Source organism: Diabrotica virgifera, chromosome 9, assembly GCF_917563875.1.
Source record: "Diabrotica virgifera virgifera chromosome 9, PGI_DIABVI_V3a".
In the NCBI taxonomy this organism is placed as follows: domain Eukaryota; kingdom Metazoa; phylum Arthropoda; class Insecta; order Coleoptera; family Chrysomelidae; genus Diabrotica; species Diabrotica virgifera.
Window position 1 is genome coordinate 172,001,748 of NC_065451.1, and position 17,919 is coordinate 172,019,666.

The 17,919-nt window shown below is 32.9% G+C and overlaps 1 protein-coding gene across 2 annotated transcripts in view; it reads right to left on the bottom strand.

Annotated features, from left to right (window-relative positions):
* Positions 1-12,140: 12,140 nt before the first annotated feature.
* Positions 12,141-17,919, bottom strand: part of LOC126892113 (uncharacterized) — a 90,234-nt gene continuing 84,455 nt past the window's right edge. The window contains exon 8 of one of the 2 annotated variants that reach the window (XM_050661578.1): positions 12,141-14,086. In XM_050661578.1, the coding sequence (XP_050517535.1) occupies positions 13,738-14,086 (349 nt within the window). In that variant the 3' untranslated portion in view covers positions 12,141-13,737. The remainder of the gene's footprint in view (positions 14,087-17,919) is intronic. The other variant, XM_050661579.1, reaches the window with a different exon arrangement.

A 17,919-nucleotide genomic window follows, 5' to 3' on the forward strand; every position in this document is an offset into this window, starting at 1 on the left:
TACACGTCGTCGACCGGAACTTGGTCGTCGACTATTATTATAGCTAGTGATCTCCTGGGCCCTGATTCTAATTCAAATTTCGACTCAAAACAAGTCGCACTCAATACGGCGACGTTGAAATGCGACTGTGCGAGCCTTGTGGATTTTAGTTGAACTAACGAAATGATGTCATTAAATAGGTAACGACTTATCGAAATTAATTGCGACTCCAAAAAAGTGGATGATATTATAATTTCGAGTCGAAATTATTGTGACACGGACATGAATGAATGGCCGAAAGCGAGGTTAGGTTTAGTTTAGGAGATGTGTTTTGTTTGTTTCTTGCAAGGAAAACTAAAGCAAAAGGTATTAATATGGCTGAGTTTTATGGAAGTTTGCTGGTTTTGGAGGAATTAGATAGAATAGTATTAAATTAGAAATATAATAATTGAGAATGTCCACAACGTGAATTATCAACTCAATGAAAGATGTAAAGTAATAATCTGGGAAAATTGGTATAAAACAAGAAAAAATATGTACCAGCTATTTTATTGCTGGACATGCTGGAATCAAATCTTAAGATTTCATATATAATAATATAGCTATGCAAAGTCCTCAGAAAGTGTGCTATTTTGTTTATAAACAAATTAGCGCTCCGAAATCTTTTTTCAATTATTGCTCTGTAACTCAGAAGATTTTAACGTTAAACCAAAAACACTCACACAAAAATTCACTGTAATTTAATTCTGCACATAGATATTTTTTTCCGATTTCCTTCGGCGGAAATTTTCCTCGAAAAATTCGGGGTTTCCAAACAAAATCTTAATTTTCAACTAAAATTTTAGGGAAGTAATTATTTATCAATACATACATAATTAAATAACTTGGTGACATAAATCTTTTTTGTTATGAGTGTCTTGAAGATATGAAAATTTGTATGTACAAAGAGGATCGGAATAAAAAGGTAATTTATATTTAAGTAAAGGTAATTTATATATTAAGGTAATTTATTAATAATAAAAAAAATACCGGTCAAATTTGACCGGTTATACCTGGAACCACTCCCCGTGCCCTTTTCAACAGCGTTAACCACAGAAGCCGTGCCCTTTTCAACAGCGTTAACTTAATTTAATTTAACCTAATATTTTCTGAGGGGTTCTATTTGTTTATAAGCCAAAAAATTGTTTCTTTATAACATCCTTGAGACCGCTCAAATAGTCCTATTTCAATTCTGTAAAGTACGTTGAATAAGTATAGTGCTTTTTTATACGAAAATCATAGTTATTCTAGTGTATCAAAATCTTTCTGGTTATTATTTCGACCGACATTTTTTAATTAACATTTTAATTGTTGCTAAACTATTGGTTAGATTGTCGCCGGCCTCCTGATATATAATCTTCTATAAAAAATCTTTCATGTCATCAATTTATTTAATTATTGATAAATAATTATTTCCCTAAAATTTTAATTGAGAATTGCAGATCTTTTTGAGAACTCAGATTTTTCGAGTAAAATTTTTGTTGAAGGAAATCGGAAAAAAAATTACTTTGTGCAGAACTAAATTACGGTGAATTTTTGTTTGAGTGTTTTTGGTTTAAAGGAAAAATCTTGGAAGTTACAGAGCACTAATTAAAAAAAAGAAGATTTATTAGTGCTAATTTGTTTATAAATAAAATAACACACTTTCTGCGGACTTGTCATACCCCATATTACTAATATATGCAATCTTAAGATTCGATTTTAGCAATAAAATAGCTGGTAAATAACTTTTCCCAAAAATGGCATTTTTTCGATAATTTTGCCAGACTATCAACAAATGTTGAGGTGGTTGGGTAGCCAATAAATCCAATAAACCGGAGCGCTAACCCAAATTTTGAGCAGTGTCAAAATGATAACGTTAATATCCCCAGTTGTAACTAGTATCGAAATTAATAAGAATCGCTATAAATTGCGACCATCATGGCGGAGTCGAAATTAAATGGCGACCTCAAAATGAATTAGAATCAGGCCCCTGGTATCGACGGAAAGCCATTGAGACTGCTGACTGCGTCATAAAAAGGCGATTGGCGACAGTCCTCTGACTATAGCGCTCTCGTAATTATGCATATACCTTGGCCGCCTTTACTGGAGAAGTATCCATTTATAAAATTATTCACTTACTGCACACTGAAGTGTACGCACACATCAACGATAGAAAAGCGACTGAGAAGACCACCGGAAAATTCATAGAGGTCTAAATTTTGTAGGACATGCCAGTTACATACAATGTTTGCTGCATTCCCTATGTCAACAGAAGAAGGCAAATTTTACAACTCGTTGCCAATTTGCATAACACAATTATTTTTTCGAAGCTCTATAATAGACAATATTTTTTTGCATTACTTGTTTTAATTCAAAGAAGACAACATGAAATTACTAAGCATAAACTACAATGCATAGCTTGAGTGGATTTTTTTGCTCGCAAGTTTATTTACCAAGACTTTTTTTTTTGTTTTACGCTACTCAAAAATATTCCAAACAAATATTTAAAAAATGTTTATGATTGTGGCACCGCATCTCTAAAAAACCATAACTTGCCAAAATAAAATATAATTCTACTAAAGTATGACATAAATATATTTTAGACAAGACGAAATAATTCACAAAATACATTTTGGTCCTTTACTAAATCTAACACAATCTATCTTATATTCTAATAGGAATTTTCTATAAAAACTCTCACATATTTAGTACACCTTAAATCACAGATATTATTTAGTTTGAATGACACTGCCCATTGCAAGAAAAAAAAAAAACTACACTCACCAGCACAAAATTCGGCCACCCAAAATTTTTGTTGAAGTTTGACAATCTATAACTTTATTATTTGTGCTCCGATTTTCAGGAATCTTGCATCAGTTTGTAGGTACATGCATTGATTTCGTTTGTTATTTTTCCGGTAACAAAAATTTTTTGCTTAGACGGCATTATACGGGGATGAATGGAAGCGTTGTATTTTCTCTCAACTTTAAAAAATTCTGTGAAAAAATTGGAGGATTGATTTTGTTTTATACTCCTTTTGTATTATCCTGGAGGTATCACTAAGGTTTTGTTCTTTGAATTATCCGAATATCTCTTTTCTTGTAAGAGCTGTAAATAAAAAACTGCTTTGAAGATTTATTTAATTAAAAATATCAAACGCACTAAAATTAACAAAACAAAATTAACAACAAAACAAAACAATTCAATAGCGGGTATGTCCATCTCTTGCAGCAAATACTGCTCGCAATCTGTTTGGAATCGAATAAAGATGTGTTATCCTTGCCTGAGGAATAGCCCGATATTCCTCTACCAGGGCCATAACTGCGTACCAAATTATTTTCTGGAGGCCTAGGATGACGGCGAATAGTCGTATTTAATTCATTCCATAAATGCTCAATAGGATTGAGATCTGGGCTGGATGCGGGCCATTCTAATCTTATCAATCCAACCTTTAGATATTTATGTTTATCAGTCAATCAGTGTTTTTATTTACAAAAATGGTACAGGTCTTACAAGAAAAGAGATATTTGGATAATTCAAAAAACAAAATTTGATGCCTCCGAGATAATATGACAGGACAATGAAACAAAATCACCTCTTCCATTTTTCCACAGATTTTTTTAAAGTTAGGAGAAAATACAACGCTTCGATTCACCCCTGTATAATGCCATGCAAGCATAACTTTTTTGTTACCGGAACCAAAAGAATTGATCTTTATAATTTGATTAAATTTTTTTTAATAAATGTTGCCATAACTCCGAAATTATGGCATTTAGGTATAGGGAATATAACATAAAAGATAATAATCAGTATTTCTTAAATGCTTCAAAACGCAAAAAATATACAGAGTGTTACATCTAAAATAAGAAAGTTCATTAGATTTCCAGAAAAACGGAAGATTTGACAACAATGTAATTAATACTATAATATCGGCCGAATTAGAAAACCCTTACCCATCAAAATCTATAAAAATCGTTCCAGCGGTTTCCGAGAAATTACCGTGTTGTCCTAACTTTTTCGCTACCCTGTATATTACGCTGAATATCACTTAATATTTGAGATACTTTCTGATCAGCATTTATGAGCACGAAATAAATATTGTCTATTACCTATATTATCTCTGAATATTGTACTTTTCTTGCAATCGGCATATGGTGTAAACTTATATTGAACAGAAACCATCATGTATGTACCGTTTCATGATAATACTTTTTGATTTTTCTGCGTTCTTTTTGTTCCCGTTCTACAATGATTTCCTTATCAAATACAAGAGGACACCCTGCCACTTTTACAAAATGATAGGGTAGTGATGTTCCCTAAATCTAACACATTTAAAGATATATTACAAAAAGTTAAGTTAGGTTTACTGATATCGATTAAATTAGGTGACAAACTGTAAAGGTTTGGTCGTATACACCTAAAAAGAATGTATTAAACCGCGAAAATGGAAGAACTTTATAAAAGAAGCGCCCAAAGGAATGTAACCTTGTTAATTAAACATTTAAAAAAATATCTTTTGAAGTAATTCACAAAACTATTTAGCTACAATAAAATCGTCTGTTGTATGTGCAAACTATGCCCAATACCACAAGCACGAAATACTATATCAAAGATGTAGTCAGTCCATTAGTATACAGTATCATGCAAAAGTATGGAATATATTCAATATTTCACAAACAAATGACTTTTAACATAAATCTTAAAACACCCTAATTTTAATTTTTAAATGGCCGCCAATTTCTGTATATGTGTTTGACATGACGTCATCGGTGTTGACGTAATGACGTAATAGATGTATTTTTTAAGACAAAGCGATTCATGACACAATTCATTTCAAAGGTCTCCTAATCAACTTTGGAACGATGTATTATTCGTATACTTAGTTCTAGTGTTAAATAAAATTATGTACTGAGTTATGTAAAATGAAATTATAATAAATACTCATTTTCTAAACTAAGTTACGTTAGTATGGAATTTACTGCCCGTATTTCTCATTGTATCATTGCTGAACGTCGTCAATTTCAATATTTCTGATAATTTTATTGTATATTACTAAACATTTATTATAACTAAACCGCAATAATAAACCAACAATTTTGGTTTACCTTGTAGAAATAAATATTCAAATAATTGCCTCCTTACAAAGGCGAGTAGGAGACCTTAATATTCAACACATATACTATTGTGTTTTCAATTTATCAATCAAAGCCAAAATGAAAATTAAATTAAATTTTTTTTAAATAACGCGGGTTCATAAATTTGATACACCCTGTATATTGATCTGTAAATATTTATTAGAATTTAGTTTGGATGTAAGCGGATTTCTCTTTTAATGAGCTTTCCGATGAACCATTAAAGACTTTTGTGAATAATTAAAGTGAAAAGGACGATGTATTTAGGTTTAAAATGTTAAAAGATTGTTTATTACGGGAACTATATAATCTACAGGTAGAGGTAATTATCATTTTCTAGAAAAATGGTTTAAAAGAAAGTTTGGAATGTTAATATCTTTGTTTCACCCCGAGTAAATGTTGTAGGGTTCCCCGAAAGTAATTAGGATGGTCGGAATAATTTTGAAAATTACTGTTTGTTTGTCGAATGGAAAAGAGAAATGTTTCTGATTCTTGGCAATCTGGAAGGGGAAAAGTTTTTTGAATGTTGAGTGAATTTGAAAAAGAAGGCAGTATGATATTGGCATCGCTGAGGAGCAGTTCGACGTTTTCGTGGATAGGTAGTTAGCAAGTACCACTGGTTGTTTGATAGTGGGGAATAGTGCTGAAAAGTGGAACGAGAGACAGATCAAATTGAGACAAAATACCTCTTTGATTCTGTATTATTGTGAGAAGGAGAGCAGAGAATTTTTGGAGTTCTGTTTGAATCGAGTACTGGTCAAAAGAGGCCTGGCTTGTTGGAGAATTGGTGCTGATATGCTGATAGATTTGAAGCTGGAGAACGGAGAGGGCTTTGATGAGTAGCCTTTAACATAGTCAACGAGGGAGAGCTGTTTTGGGTCACGAGAAGACATCAGAGTGAGTGAAGCAAAAGGTCAGTCAATTTATGTGAAAGATATTTTTATGTTCGGAAACTAAAATTGTGAGTAAAAAGCATGTGAATTAAAATTCCAATATTTCAAAAAGTAAATAGGAAATATAGGTAATCTTGCGAATACATAAATTTGTTTTGTTTAGTTTGTTTTACCAAAGTCATCGGGAACAAACCGATAAATTGTTTTTTTTTAACTAGAATAAATTTAAGTGGTAAAAATTTCATTCGGACATCTGTGTCCACAGGTTTTAGATTTGATAGACTTTTAGAGTATTGATTTTGATAAATAAAAGACAATTCTGTATGTTTATTTTATATTTTGCTTTAATTCTTTTTCCTATTTTATCCCGATTAGGATCAACTAGGAGATACTGAAACCACGAGAGAAGATAAGTATAACGTAAGATAATTTAGACATTTTTTTAATATTATAAAAAGGCACCCTGAGATTTTGTATTCATTTTTTATGTATGATTTGCGACAATTAAATAATTAATCAAATAAATAATAATTAATATAAAATTAATAAGAAGCAGATCATAACAACATGGCTAGCCAACGTAGGACATTAAAGTATCTCTGGTTGTGAATTTGAAGGATAGGGAAAGGAAAAACAGGCGAAGGAAAGTTTATTTGCCCGTCGGAGAAATTTGATATATTTAAAAATTTTGAAATATTTTGTTTTACTTATTTTTTTATCTAGGTACAATTTTACATATTTATTTTATTTTTGATTGATTTGAATTTTGATAAATTTGAAAATTTGTGTGATAAATTGACTATATTTGGGGAGAGAAAAATTTTCGTCTCTACAGCATACAAGGCATTTTCGAATTTCGTATCAGGCGGGGATAAATTTTAACTACATGTCGATAATAACTAGAAGCAAAAGCAAAGAAAACAAAAAACAAGAACATTTCGAACAAGAAGAACATATAGAACAAGAAGACATTTTCGAAACAACAATCATGGCATCAGAACAACAGGAATTATCAGGAATAGATAAATTATTACAACTGATGCAACTCCAGTCACAAAAAATGGATGACAATCAAAGAGAAACAAAACAAGCAATGGATGAAGCAAAAAGGACAATGGACAAAAATCAGGAAGAAACAAAACGAGCCATGAAGGAAACACAACAAAAAATGAATGACAATCAACAGGAAACAAAACAAGCGATAGAAGAAAACAACAGAAATATAGAGAGTATCAAAAAGGAAATTATTAAAAAAATCGAAGAGATTGCAGAAAAGAGCGAGAAACAGGAGATAGAGATTAAAGAAATCAAAATCAAAATGAAGGAGATAAAAAATTGCCAGAAAAAGGAACTAGAAAATTTGGAAACCAAATTTGAAAATGCTTTACAAGAGGACAGACGAGAAATAGAAAGACAAATGGAGGAAATCAAGAATCAACAAAATTCCGGAGAAAGAAGGGAAACGATTATCCATAGTACAGAGGATGTGAAAATAAGATTTGGCGGGGATGTAAAAAAATTACACCCAGTAATTTTCATAAACAATTTAAAAAAGAAAATACGATACATCGGTAATTTCGAGACAGCCAAAGAAACGATAAGGAACCATCTTAAAGATGAGGCGAGTTTATGGTTCGATAGCAAAGAAGAAGAATTGGACAATTGGCATAAATTCGAACAAAAGTTCCTGAGTTATTTCTGGTAAAAAATACAATAGCTAGAAATAAACAAGGAATTGCAAAATGGGAGGTACCATGATAGCATGGGTATTTCAGAGAAAACGTATGCACTACAATTATATAATAATGCAAAACATCTACAGTACAATTATTCATCCGAACAGCTAGTAGAACTGATAGCCAGACATTTTGAAGATACCTTAGAAGATCACATAACTCTACAAAACTACAAAGATATCGACAGTTTGTGCCAATTCTTACAAATACGACAAGCAAAAATGAGAGAAAGAGAAATAAGAAGATCGCAAGATAATTATAGACAACGCGAAAATCGAGACTATACAGATAGAAGACAGAACTTTAGGAGAGATTATACAAGAAGAGAAAAAGAAAATAGAGACAACGGAAGAGGAAACTATGAACAAAGAAATCGACAATGGAACGAAGACAGATATCGAGAAAACCAGAAGAGAAATAACACCCGCACAAATCAAGAGGACAGAAATGATAATAGAAGGAATGAACAGGAAAATCGTGGAAACCGATACGGGTCCGACAGACAAAGAGAAAACAGAAGAGCGGTAAACAACACGCAAATATATGAATATGAGGATGAGAGACAAAGCGACGGAAGAAGAAGCGAAGAAGAACAGCAAGCGTCTTTTCACGAAAGCGCTCACTAAAAACAAAAGAACAAACAGGAATTTTTTGTCACCCGAAGGAATTTATTAATTAGCAGGAAATAATGATAAAGGAAGTGGATCTAATTTAAAATTTGTAGATGGTTTTATCAATGAGAAACCGATTAAAATTATGATTGATACTGGTTCAGAAATTACTTTGATTAACAGGAAATTAATAGAAGAGGTTGATTTGACGAATTTGATTTACAAAATTCCCAGGGTAAATTTAGTGGGCGCAAATAAACGGACTTTGGCAACAATAAATGAAGGAATACGAATAAGGGTTCGATTGGGGAAGAAATTTTATGCACTACAATGTGTTATAATGCCAAACATGATGCATGATATGATCGTAGGAGTGGATGAATTGTCAGAAAAACATGTGGTGATAGATTTCAAAAATAACACGATGAAAATCACAGATGGAAAAGAAGAAGAACCGAACATTCTGGAAATGGACAAGGAACATGAGAAACGAAAAAAGGATAATGCACACAAAAAAGAAAGAGGAGAAAGCAGCAGAAGATAAGTAAAAACAATGAAGCCTGGGATTCCTCGAAAAAAGAGATGAGCCCAGAAGAAGAAAAAGAAGAAAAAAGAGTGAAAAAAGAAATTGACGATTGGGATTTCTCGAAAAAAGAGATGAGTCCAGAAGAAGAAAAATAAGAAAGAAGATTGATAAAAGAAAATGAAGATTGGGATTCCTCGAAAAAAAGATGAGCCCAGAAGAAGAAAAAGAAGAAAGAAGATGGATAAAACAAAATGAAGATTGGGATTCCTCGAAAAAAGAGATGAGCCCAGAAGAAGAAAAAGAAGAAAGTAGATTGACAAAAGAAAATGAAGCTTGGGATTCCTCAAAAGAAGAGATGAGCCTAGAGAAAGAAAAGGAAAAAAAAGATTAACACAGGAAAATGAAGCTTGGGATTCCTCAAAAGATGAGATGAGCCCAGAAGAAGAAGAGATCAGAATAGAAAAAGAAGGCGGAAAAGATACAATTGAGACTGCGGTATTTAAAGAGGAAGTATGCAAAATGGAGAAGACAGAATACACAATAAACATGTGTAGAGAATCGGAGGAAAAAGAAAGAAAATTGATATGTGGAGAAGAAAAGGAGAAGGAACTGCGTGTAATATTGAGGGAATAAGAAAATTTAATAAATGAAGAAAACAGAGTAGCCAAAAAGTATGAAAATTCATTTGAGACTAAAGACTTAGGAAATTTTCGATCGAAAACTTACTCTATCCCATCTAAGTACAGACACTGGGAAAAAGAAAGCAATTGTTTTTCAGGTGGGACTCAATATTTTGACACAATAGAAAGAAAAGTGTTGTTGTCGAGAGAAAATCATTCTTTTGTTGCACTTACTAAAACTGATTTTATCTCAAAACAAGGCGGGGATGTTATTGTGTTTTCAATTTATCAATCAAAGGCAAAATGAAAATTAAATTAAATGTTTTTTTTAAATAACGCGGGTACATAAATTTGATAAACCCTGTATATTGATCTGTAAATATTTATTAGAATTTAGTTTGGATGTAAGTGGATTTCTCTTTTAATGAGCTTTCCGATGAACCATTAAAGACTTTTGTGAATAATTAAAGTGAAAAGGACGATGTATTTAGGTTTAAAATGTTAAAAGATTGTTTATTACGGGAACTATAGAATCAACAGGTAGAGGTAATTATCATTTTCTAGAAAAATGGTTTAAAAGAAAGTTTGGAATTTTAATATCTTTGTTTCACCCCGAGTAAATGTTGTAGGGTTCCCCGAAAGTAATTAGGATGGTCGGAATAATTTTGAAAATTACTGTTTGTTTGTCGAATGGAAAAGAGAAATGTTTCTGATTCTTGGCAATCTGGAAGGGGAAAAGTTTTTTGAATGTTGAGTGAATTTGAAAAAGAAGGCAGTATGATATTGGCATCGCTGAGGAGCAGTTCGACGTTTTCGTGGATAGGTAGTTAGCAAGTACCAGTGGTTGTTTGATAGTGGGGAATAGTGCTGAAAAGTGGAACGAGAGACAGATCAAATTGAGACAAAATACCTCTTTGATTCTGTATTATTGTGAGAAGGAGAGCAGAGAATTTTTGGAGTTCTGTTTGAATCGAGTACTGGTCAAAAGAGGCCTGGCTTGTTGGAGAATTGGTGCTGGTATGCTGATAGATTTGAAGCTGGAGAACGGAGAGGGCTTTGATGAGTAGCCTTTAACATAGTCAACGAGGGAGAGCTGTTTTGGGTCACGAGAAGACATCAGAGTGAGTGAAGCAAAAGGTCAGTCAATTTATGTGAAAGATATTTTTATGTTCGGAAACTAAAATTTTGAGTAAAAGGCATATGAATTAAAATTCCAATAGTTCAAAAAGTAAATAGGAAATATAGGTAATCTTGCGAATACATAAATTTGTTTTGTTTAGTTTGTTTTACCAAAGTCATCGGGAACAAACCGATAAATTGTTTTTTTTAACTAGAATAAATTTAAGTGGTAAAAATTTCATTCGGACATCTGTGTCCACAGGTTTTAGATTTGATAGACTTTGAGAGTATTGATTTCGATAAATAAAAGACAATTCTGTATGTTTATTTTATATTTTGCTTTAATTATTTTTCCTATTTTATCCCGATTAGGATCAACTAAGAGATACTGAAACCACGAGAGAAGATAAGTATAACGTAAGATAATTTAGACATTTTTTTAATATTATAAAAAGGCACCCTGAGATTTTGTATTCATTTTTTATGTATGATTTGCGACAATTAAATAATTAATCAAATAAATAATAATTAATATAAAATTAATAAGAAGCAGATCATAACAATACATATTTAGCAATTGATGGGATAATTTGAAAATTAAAATTGACGTGTTTTATGATTTTTTAAGTCGTTTGTCTTTGAAATGACAAATTTATTCCATACTTCTCTTGCTTCATAATGTAAAAGGATAGTAACTAAATAGTTTAATGGTCATTATTCACAGAATTTTATTTATGACAGTAAAATGAATAAAATTTCATTAGTAAAATTAATTTCATAAAATAAAAAAATATTTGGCTAAAATTTAAAAAATATACAAAATAAGAAATATAAAATAATATATTAAAAATTAAAATGGCGGAAACAAAAATTTAGTCTTAAAAGAGGAATGTTGATTTTTTAATTACTGTGGAGAGTAGTAAATTGATTCAAAATTAATCTAATATTATGTAAAATTTGTAGGTATTTTTTGGGTTTTTAGGTATATGTGTTAAGTAAGAAACTATCCTCAGCTTGCTATGCAACAAGATTCGAGGGAAAACAATTTAGTCTCTTCCAAAATAACATATTTTTCTCTGTTCTAGTCGCATCTTCGATAATGGTCTTTCTTTTTGGAGTTCTGGTACAGCTGCCCACAGCTAAACCCGATTTGGGCTTCGAAACGTTAATAAAATTATTTTTTCAATTTAATCGTGGCTTATATCCCATCTAAATAGTTAATCATAAAAATGCCACTAGGAAATAGCTTCAGAACAACATGAAGAGGACTATATTTCCTACTATTTATTTCCCGACAGCTTATGTCTATCACCCACCGTTTAGCGGGAGTGGCGCCCCAAAGTTGACAAATTTTTAAAAAAGATGTTTTAAAAAAATATTTTTTCCCAACTTTAATGAAAATTAAGAAGAAACCCTAGGGAAATTAATCACAAATAAGTGGCTGATTTTTTGGTATAGGTTTCATTTAAGGGGAATTGCCCATTTTTTAATTACGGGGTGTTACATTTTAAAAAACCCCTTTTTATACCATTTAAACCGCCTATGCTAGAGTAAAAAAACCTTCAGCGATTATCCATGTACTGGTGTTATTTACAAATTTCTATAATGCAGCCCCATTTTTTTTAGAACCACCCCAAAAAAAGGAGAATTAATAAAGAAAGTGATTTTCTTGGAATCCTTCGCACACCATGCTCTTTATTAAAATGCTTCATATATCATTTTGTCCACGTTCTTATTACCCATGCATGGACAACAAAAGCGATTTCTTAATGCAAACACTGTAGCCAAAAAAATAAATAAATAAAGGGAGGGTTAAAAATTTTTTTTTTTGCTTTAGACCCATATGGACATGCTCCATCAATAGGGTTTTCCATAAATATATAATGATTACTGCAACATCCCTGCGGAAACTACCCCTTTAATGGAAAATAAACTGCAGAAACTGCCCACCGTTACTCTTGGAGAGCATGTTTTGACGATTTTCTCATTACCTATGCAGTTTTTAAAATAAAACTTATACATAATTAAAAACCACTATTTTCTCTACAAATAAGGTCCTATGCATTTTAACCGTTACGGTACAGTGGCGCCGCAAACCTCAGAAATGCTTTGGCGGGCTCCAGTTTTTGTGTTTTTTTTTGTCACCTATTCATTTATGGATAACCTACTTATGGAAAATAAAAGAACACACTGTCTGCTACACATTATGATCTATGCATATTTTATTTTCTTTGCACCCTAAAGCCACAGTGCAACGGTGGCCCAAAATCAATTTTTGATTATTTTCTTTATTAATTCTCCTTTTTTTTTGGGTGGTTCCGGGGAAATGTGTGGGTGCATTATACAAATTTGTAAATAACACTAGTACATGGATAATCGCTGAAAGTTTTTTTGCTCTAGCATAAGCGGTTCAGATGGTATAAATAGGGGTGTTTTTTAAAATGTAACACCCTGTAATTAAAAAATTTGCAATTTCCCTTAAATGAAACCTATATCAAAAAATCAGCCACTTATCTGTAATTAATTGTCGCAGGGTTTCTTCTTAATTTTCATTACAGTTAGGGAAAAATAATTTTTTTAAACATCTTTTTTAAAAATTTGTCAACTTTGGGGCGCCACCCCCTAAACGGTGGGTGATAGACATATGCTGTCGGGAAATAAATAGTAGGAAATATAGTCCTCTTAGTTTTACTATTAAGTAAATTTTTTTCAAAACGTACAGGAAGGGCTACCTTTCGCAAAAACGGCAAATTACCCCCTTTAAAGGGATGAAAAGGGGGCTTCCGGTGAGAAATTAAAAAAAAAGTTAGTCTCATAACAAGCACCCCTTGATATACCAGAAAAAAAAAATAAAACCGGACTTGTGTCCATTTTGCGAGGTTCAACCTCTGTTTCCTACACTAAATATCAAAACTAACAACCATCAAACCTGAAAGAATTAAACGGGCTGAGATTTCAAGGCGGTCTTCAGTAAAATTAGAGAACTGATTTTACCATTCAATCGACGTCTAAACAACTTATTAGTCCCCCTTTTACAGAGTCAATTTACTACTTCCAGTATTTATAAAAAAATATATACCCAAATGAAATCTCTCAAAATTTAAATGTCAATCACAGTATCTGCTCCCTTGGCGCTTCCCTTTCCCTCAAACTCTTTATACTTATTTTTACCCAACTCTACGGTTTTTAAAAATTCACTTTTACCAAACAGAAACCTTTTGACGTTCTCCTCCATTTCGGCGTATCGAGCTTTATCGACGGTTTCTGAAGAATGAGCTTTGGCGTTTTCCGATCTGGAATTTTCTGAGCTACTGATGTCGTTATCGATATTACTCCTGATCCAGTCCTCCACGCGCTGTTGGTTTTGCGTCGAGTTCTCGCTGAGCATAGAGTTCGTTTCTAAGCTGTCTGGGGTTGGGGCTGATTCCTTTGGCACCGGTTTTTGAGATCTAAACAGAAAGTCATTTTAACACTTAGAATGCCACAATAGCGAAAAAAAAAAGAAGTTTCTTCCAGCCGCAAATTTTTTTATCCTATATAAATAATATAATATATACTCACGGACAAAAATATTGCATATTTTAACTTCAATCGTTATTATTTATTTATTTTTTATCTTTGAAATGTTAAGTATTTTTTTTGAAGTTATACTCCTTTAGGCGCGATGGGAGTGAAATTTAATATGCGCGAATTCATCAAAAACCTTGTTTCCCCGGCGCAGACGCATTATACCTTTGCTCTGATTGGGTGTTCAAATGACATGACAATAATAATTGTTCAATATGGAGGTTATGAGAAACGAATATTGTATATTAGTTTTTATTGTTGTGAAGACACAGACAAAAGCAAGTTTATAATTGTAGTAACTTTTTAAATAGTTTTTAAAAGCAACAGGTACGTACTTAATTGTAAATGTTTCAGTATTGTAATAAAAAATTACATAGGTACCTACCTATTTGGAAAATGTATGTATATACCTACTAGTAGGTAATGTTTTGATTTACATAATTTGATTATCAACAAAATTTCTTGGAATAGATGGTTACTTAACAACAGACATTGAGAAGAAACAGTTGATTTGGTATGGTCATGTTCAAAGAATGGAAGACACAAAATTGCCCAAAAAGATCATGCAGTGGGTACCACCAAACCGCAAAAAACGAGGAAGACCCGAAAAGACATGGAAAGAAGGGGTAACCAAAGCAATGAGTGCAAGGGATCTTAGAGATGGCCAATGGGATGATAGAAGGACGTGGAAGTTATGCATCGGACAACGTCGAAAGACGTTCTAAAACCGATACATATATATATACAAAATTTCTACCACTCTTCATATAATATACCTATTGTATTCTTACTCTATGTTTTGTTGTATTTTAATATTTTAATTCCCTTTGTGAACACACACACACACACACAAAAATCAATCTAATTTGATTCAATTCAGAACTGCCAAACAGTAAAACGTTCAGTTAGCCTACCTTCCCACTTGACAAGTACGTGTAAGTGGTCAAGTCGGGTGACGGGTGTGTGTAAGTGGATTTCAAGTCTAAGCACGCGGGTTCGAATCCCAATGAAAGTTTTTATTTTTTTATCTTTTTATACATTTTATGATTGTGAATATATTTGTTATATAAGTTTTTTCAGAAAATCAGAAAATGCGTATTTAGTTAAAATTTTTGCCAACAATTATTGTTCAGAAATCTTGGTGCATTTTTCGATATGTTTGTGTGTGTTTTATTCTTTTATTTTTTTTAATTTTTGGTAGTTTTAATAAAAATGTTTGGAAACTAGTAAGTATTAAAATTAGTTTAATATTTAAATAAAATATAAATAAACTGTTTAAAGTACATATATTAATTTCGTTGGAATCATATAATAGAAGTATAACTTCTTACGTGCGTACAAAGTACACAAACATTCTTTTTTTATTAATTTATTTATCTATTTATTTTATTTATTTATTTTTTTGATGTATTTTTATCTATTAAAGATAAATAAATGGTTAAACATAGTATTTATAACCGAATATGCAATAATGTCATAAATTAACAAACATGCATAGTATGGAAAGTGTGCTGTGGCGACTTGACAATTCTTGTTTTGTTGAAATGTCAATTAGAATATGTCAGTTGGAGAGTTTTATTTCTCGATTATGCAATTTTCTTGCTGATATACCACATTTAAGCGAGTTAGTGTGCGTTAGAATTGTTAATTTAAGAAATGAGGGTTACAGACAAGAATATATTGCGTGGATAGCGGATATCCATCAGTCGAATGTTTCTCGTATAGTTATTTATTAATTTATTTATCGTATGGCAATTACAACACATTTAGAATAAAATTACAAACATTAGTAATATAGGTATATGACAAACTTTAAATAGTTACAAACAAACAAAGTGTATTATATAATCAATTGACTTTGAAGTTGCAAACAATAAGTCTTCAGGGCTACCATTGTAGGATCTTGAGGGACACTCTTCAATAATGTGGTCAATGGTTTGGTTCTCCCCATAGTCACATTGAGGAGACGGGTTCTTTCCCCGTTTATGTAGCATGTATGCACATCTGCCATGTCTGGTTCGGATCCTATTTAGAGTGGACCATGTTTTACGTGGAAGATCAAAACCTGGTGGCTTGTGGGTAATGCAGGGCATGTTATTTTGCCATGCGTTCCATTCTTGGGACCATGTATTCGTGATGTTGAACTCCTCATGTATCATTCTTGCCGTTTTTATTGGTTGTTTTCTAGAGCGGAGACGGGTATTTCGTGCATCCTCGGTATCTTGGTGGATCGGCAGATTTATAGTGTTCTTTTTGTATTCACGTGTAAGTGCGTCTACTCGTCGTAAATGTGGAGGTGGGATGTGACTTAATACTGGAAGCCATTGGGTGGGAGTTGATTTAATTGTACCCGATATCATCCTCATAGTGCTGTGCAGCTGAGTGTCGACCTTTTTTACGCGTGGGCTGTGTAGCCAAACTGGAGCACAATATTCAGCGGTCAAGAAAACAAGGGCTAAGGCAGTAGAGCGGAGAGTGGAAGCCGATGCTCCCCAGGTGGTACCGCAGAGCTTCTGTATGATATTATTTCTTGTACTCAACTTTTGGGCAGTTTTTGTTAGATGCTCTTTAAATGATAGCGCTCTGTCTAGTGTTACGCCCAGGTACTTAGGAGTTTCGTTGTGGGTAAGTGTGGTATTTTCAAACCGTATGTTGAGTTCCTTTCCAGCAAGTTTATTGTTCAGGTGAAATCAACTAACTTCTGTTTTGGATGCATTTGGTTGAAGTCGCCACTTGCGAAAATATTTGCCCAATATATATAAGTCTGCCATCAGAACTTCTTCAGACGTTTCTAGTGTTCTGCATTGTGTAGTGAGGGCCCAGTCATCGGCGTATCCGAACTTTCTTGATTGTGTTTCCGGCATATCTGCTAAGTATAAGCTAAATAGTAGTGGCGAGAGCACTGACCCCTGTGGTAGGCCATTCTTGAGTTTCTTTGGTGGGCTGATATCTGTGCCCATCACTACTTGAAACTTTCGGTCGTTGAGTATAGTAAAGCGATACAATGAGACTGGAGAATACAAGGGACGACCTGGTCAAGGACGAAAACGATGTAGAACGCCAAGAGATGACCAGTATTTAAGACTTAAATCTTTGCGAAATCGTACATTTACAGCTCCCCATCTCAAAAATGAATTACTGATCACAAGACAAGTTAATGTAAGAGTCAAAATTGTGACTAAAATCAATTACTTTTAATGGGACATTTCATTAAATTACAATTCAGAACAACATGTGACTAGAATATTTAAAGAGGTTGGTTTGAATCCAAAACGGATTGCCAGAGTTCCACTTCTTCTACCACGGCATAAAACTCAAAGGTTGCACTTTGCAAGAGCCCACGTTAACTGGAACGAACATCAATAGGGAAGAGTTCTTTTCACAGATGAAACGAGGATACAATTATGGAAGCCAGATGGACGTGATTGAGTATACAGAGGGTCTGGGGAACGTTTCGCAGAATGTAATCTTGTACAAAATGTTAGCTTTGGTCGCGGTTCTATAATGCTATGGGGTGGCATTAGTTGGGAGAGTTGTACGGAGCTTATTGAGGTGAATATTCGAATGAATGCTGACTGGTACATACGGAACATCCTTGAAGAGCTTGTTTTTCCTTATGCCGGCTTCATTGGGTATGATAACTCTGTGCTAATGCATGATAATTCCCGTGCACACACCGCAGGAACAGTCATATAACATCTAGAGGTGTTGGGGT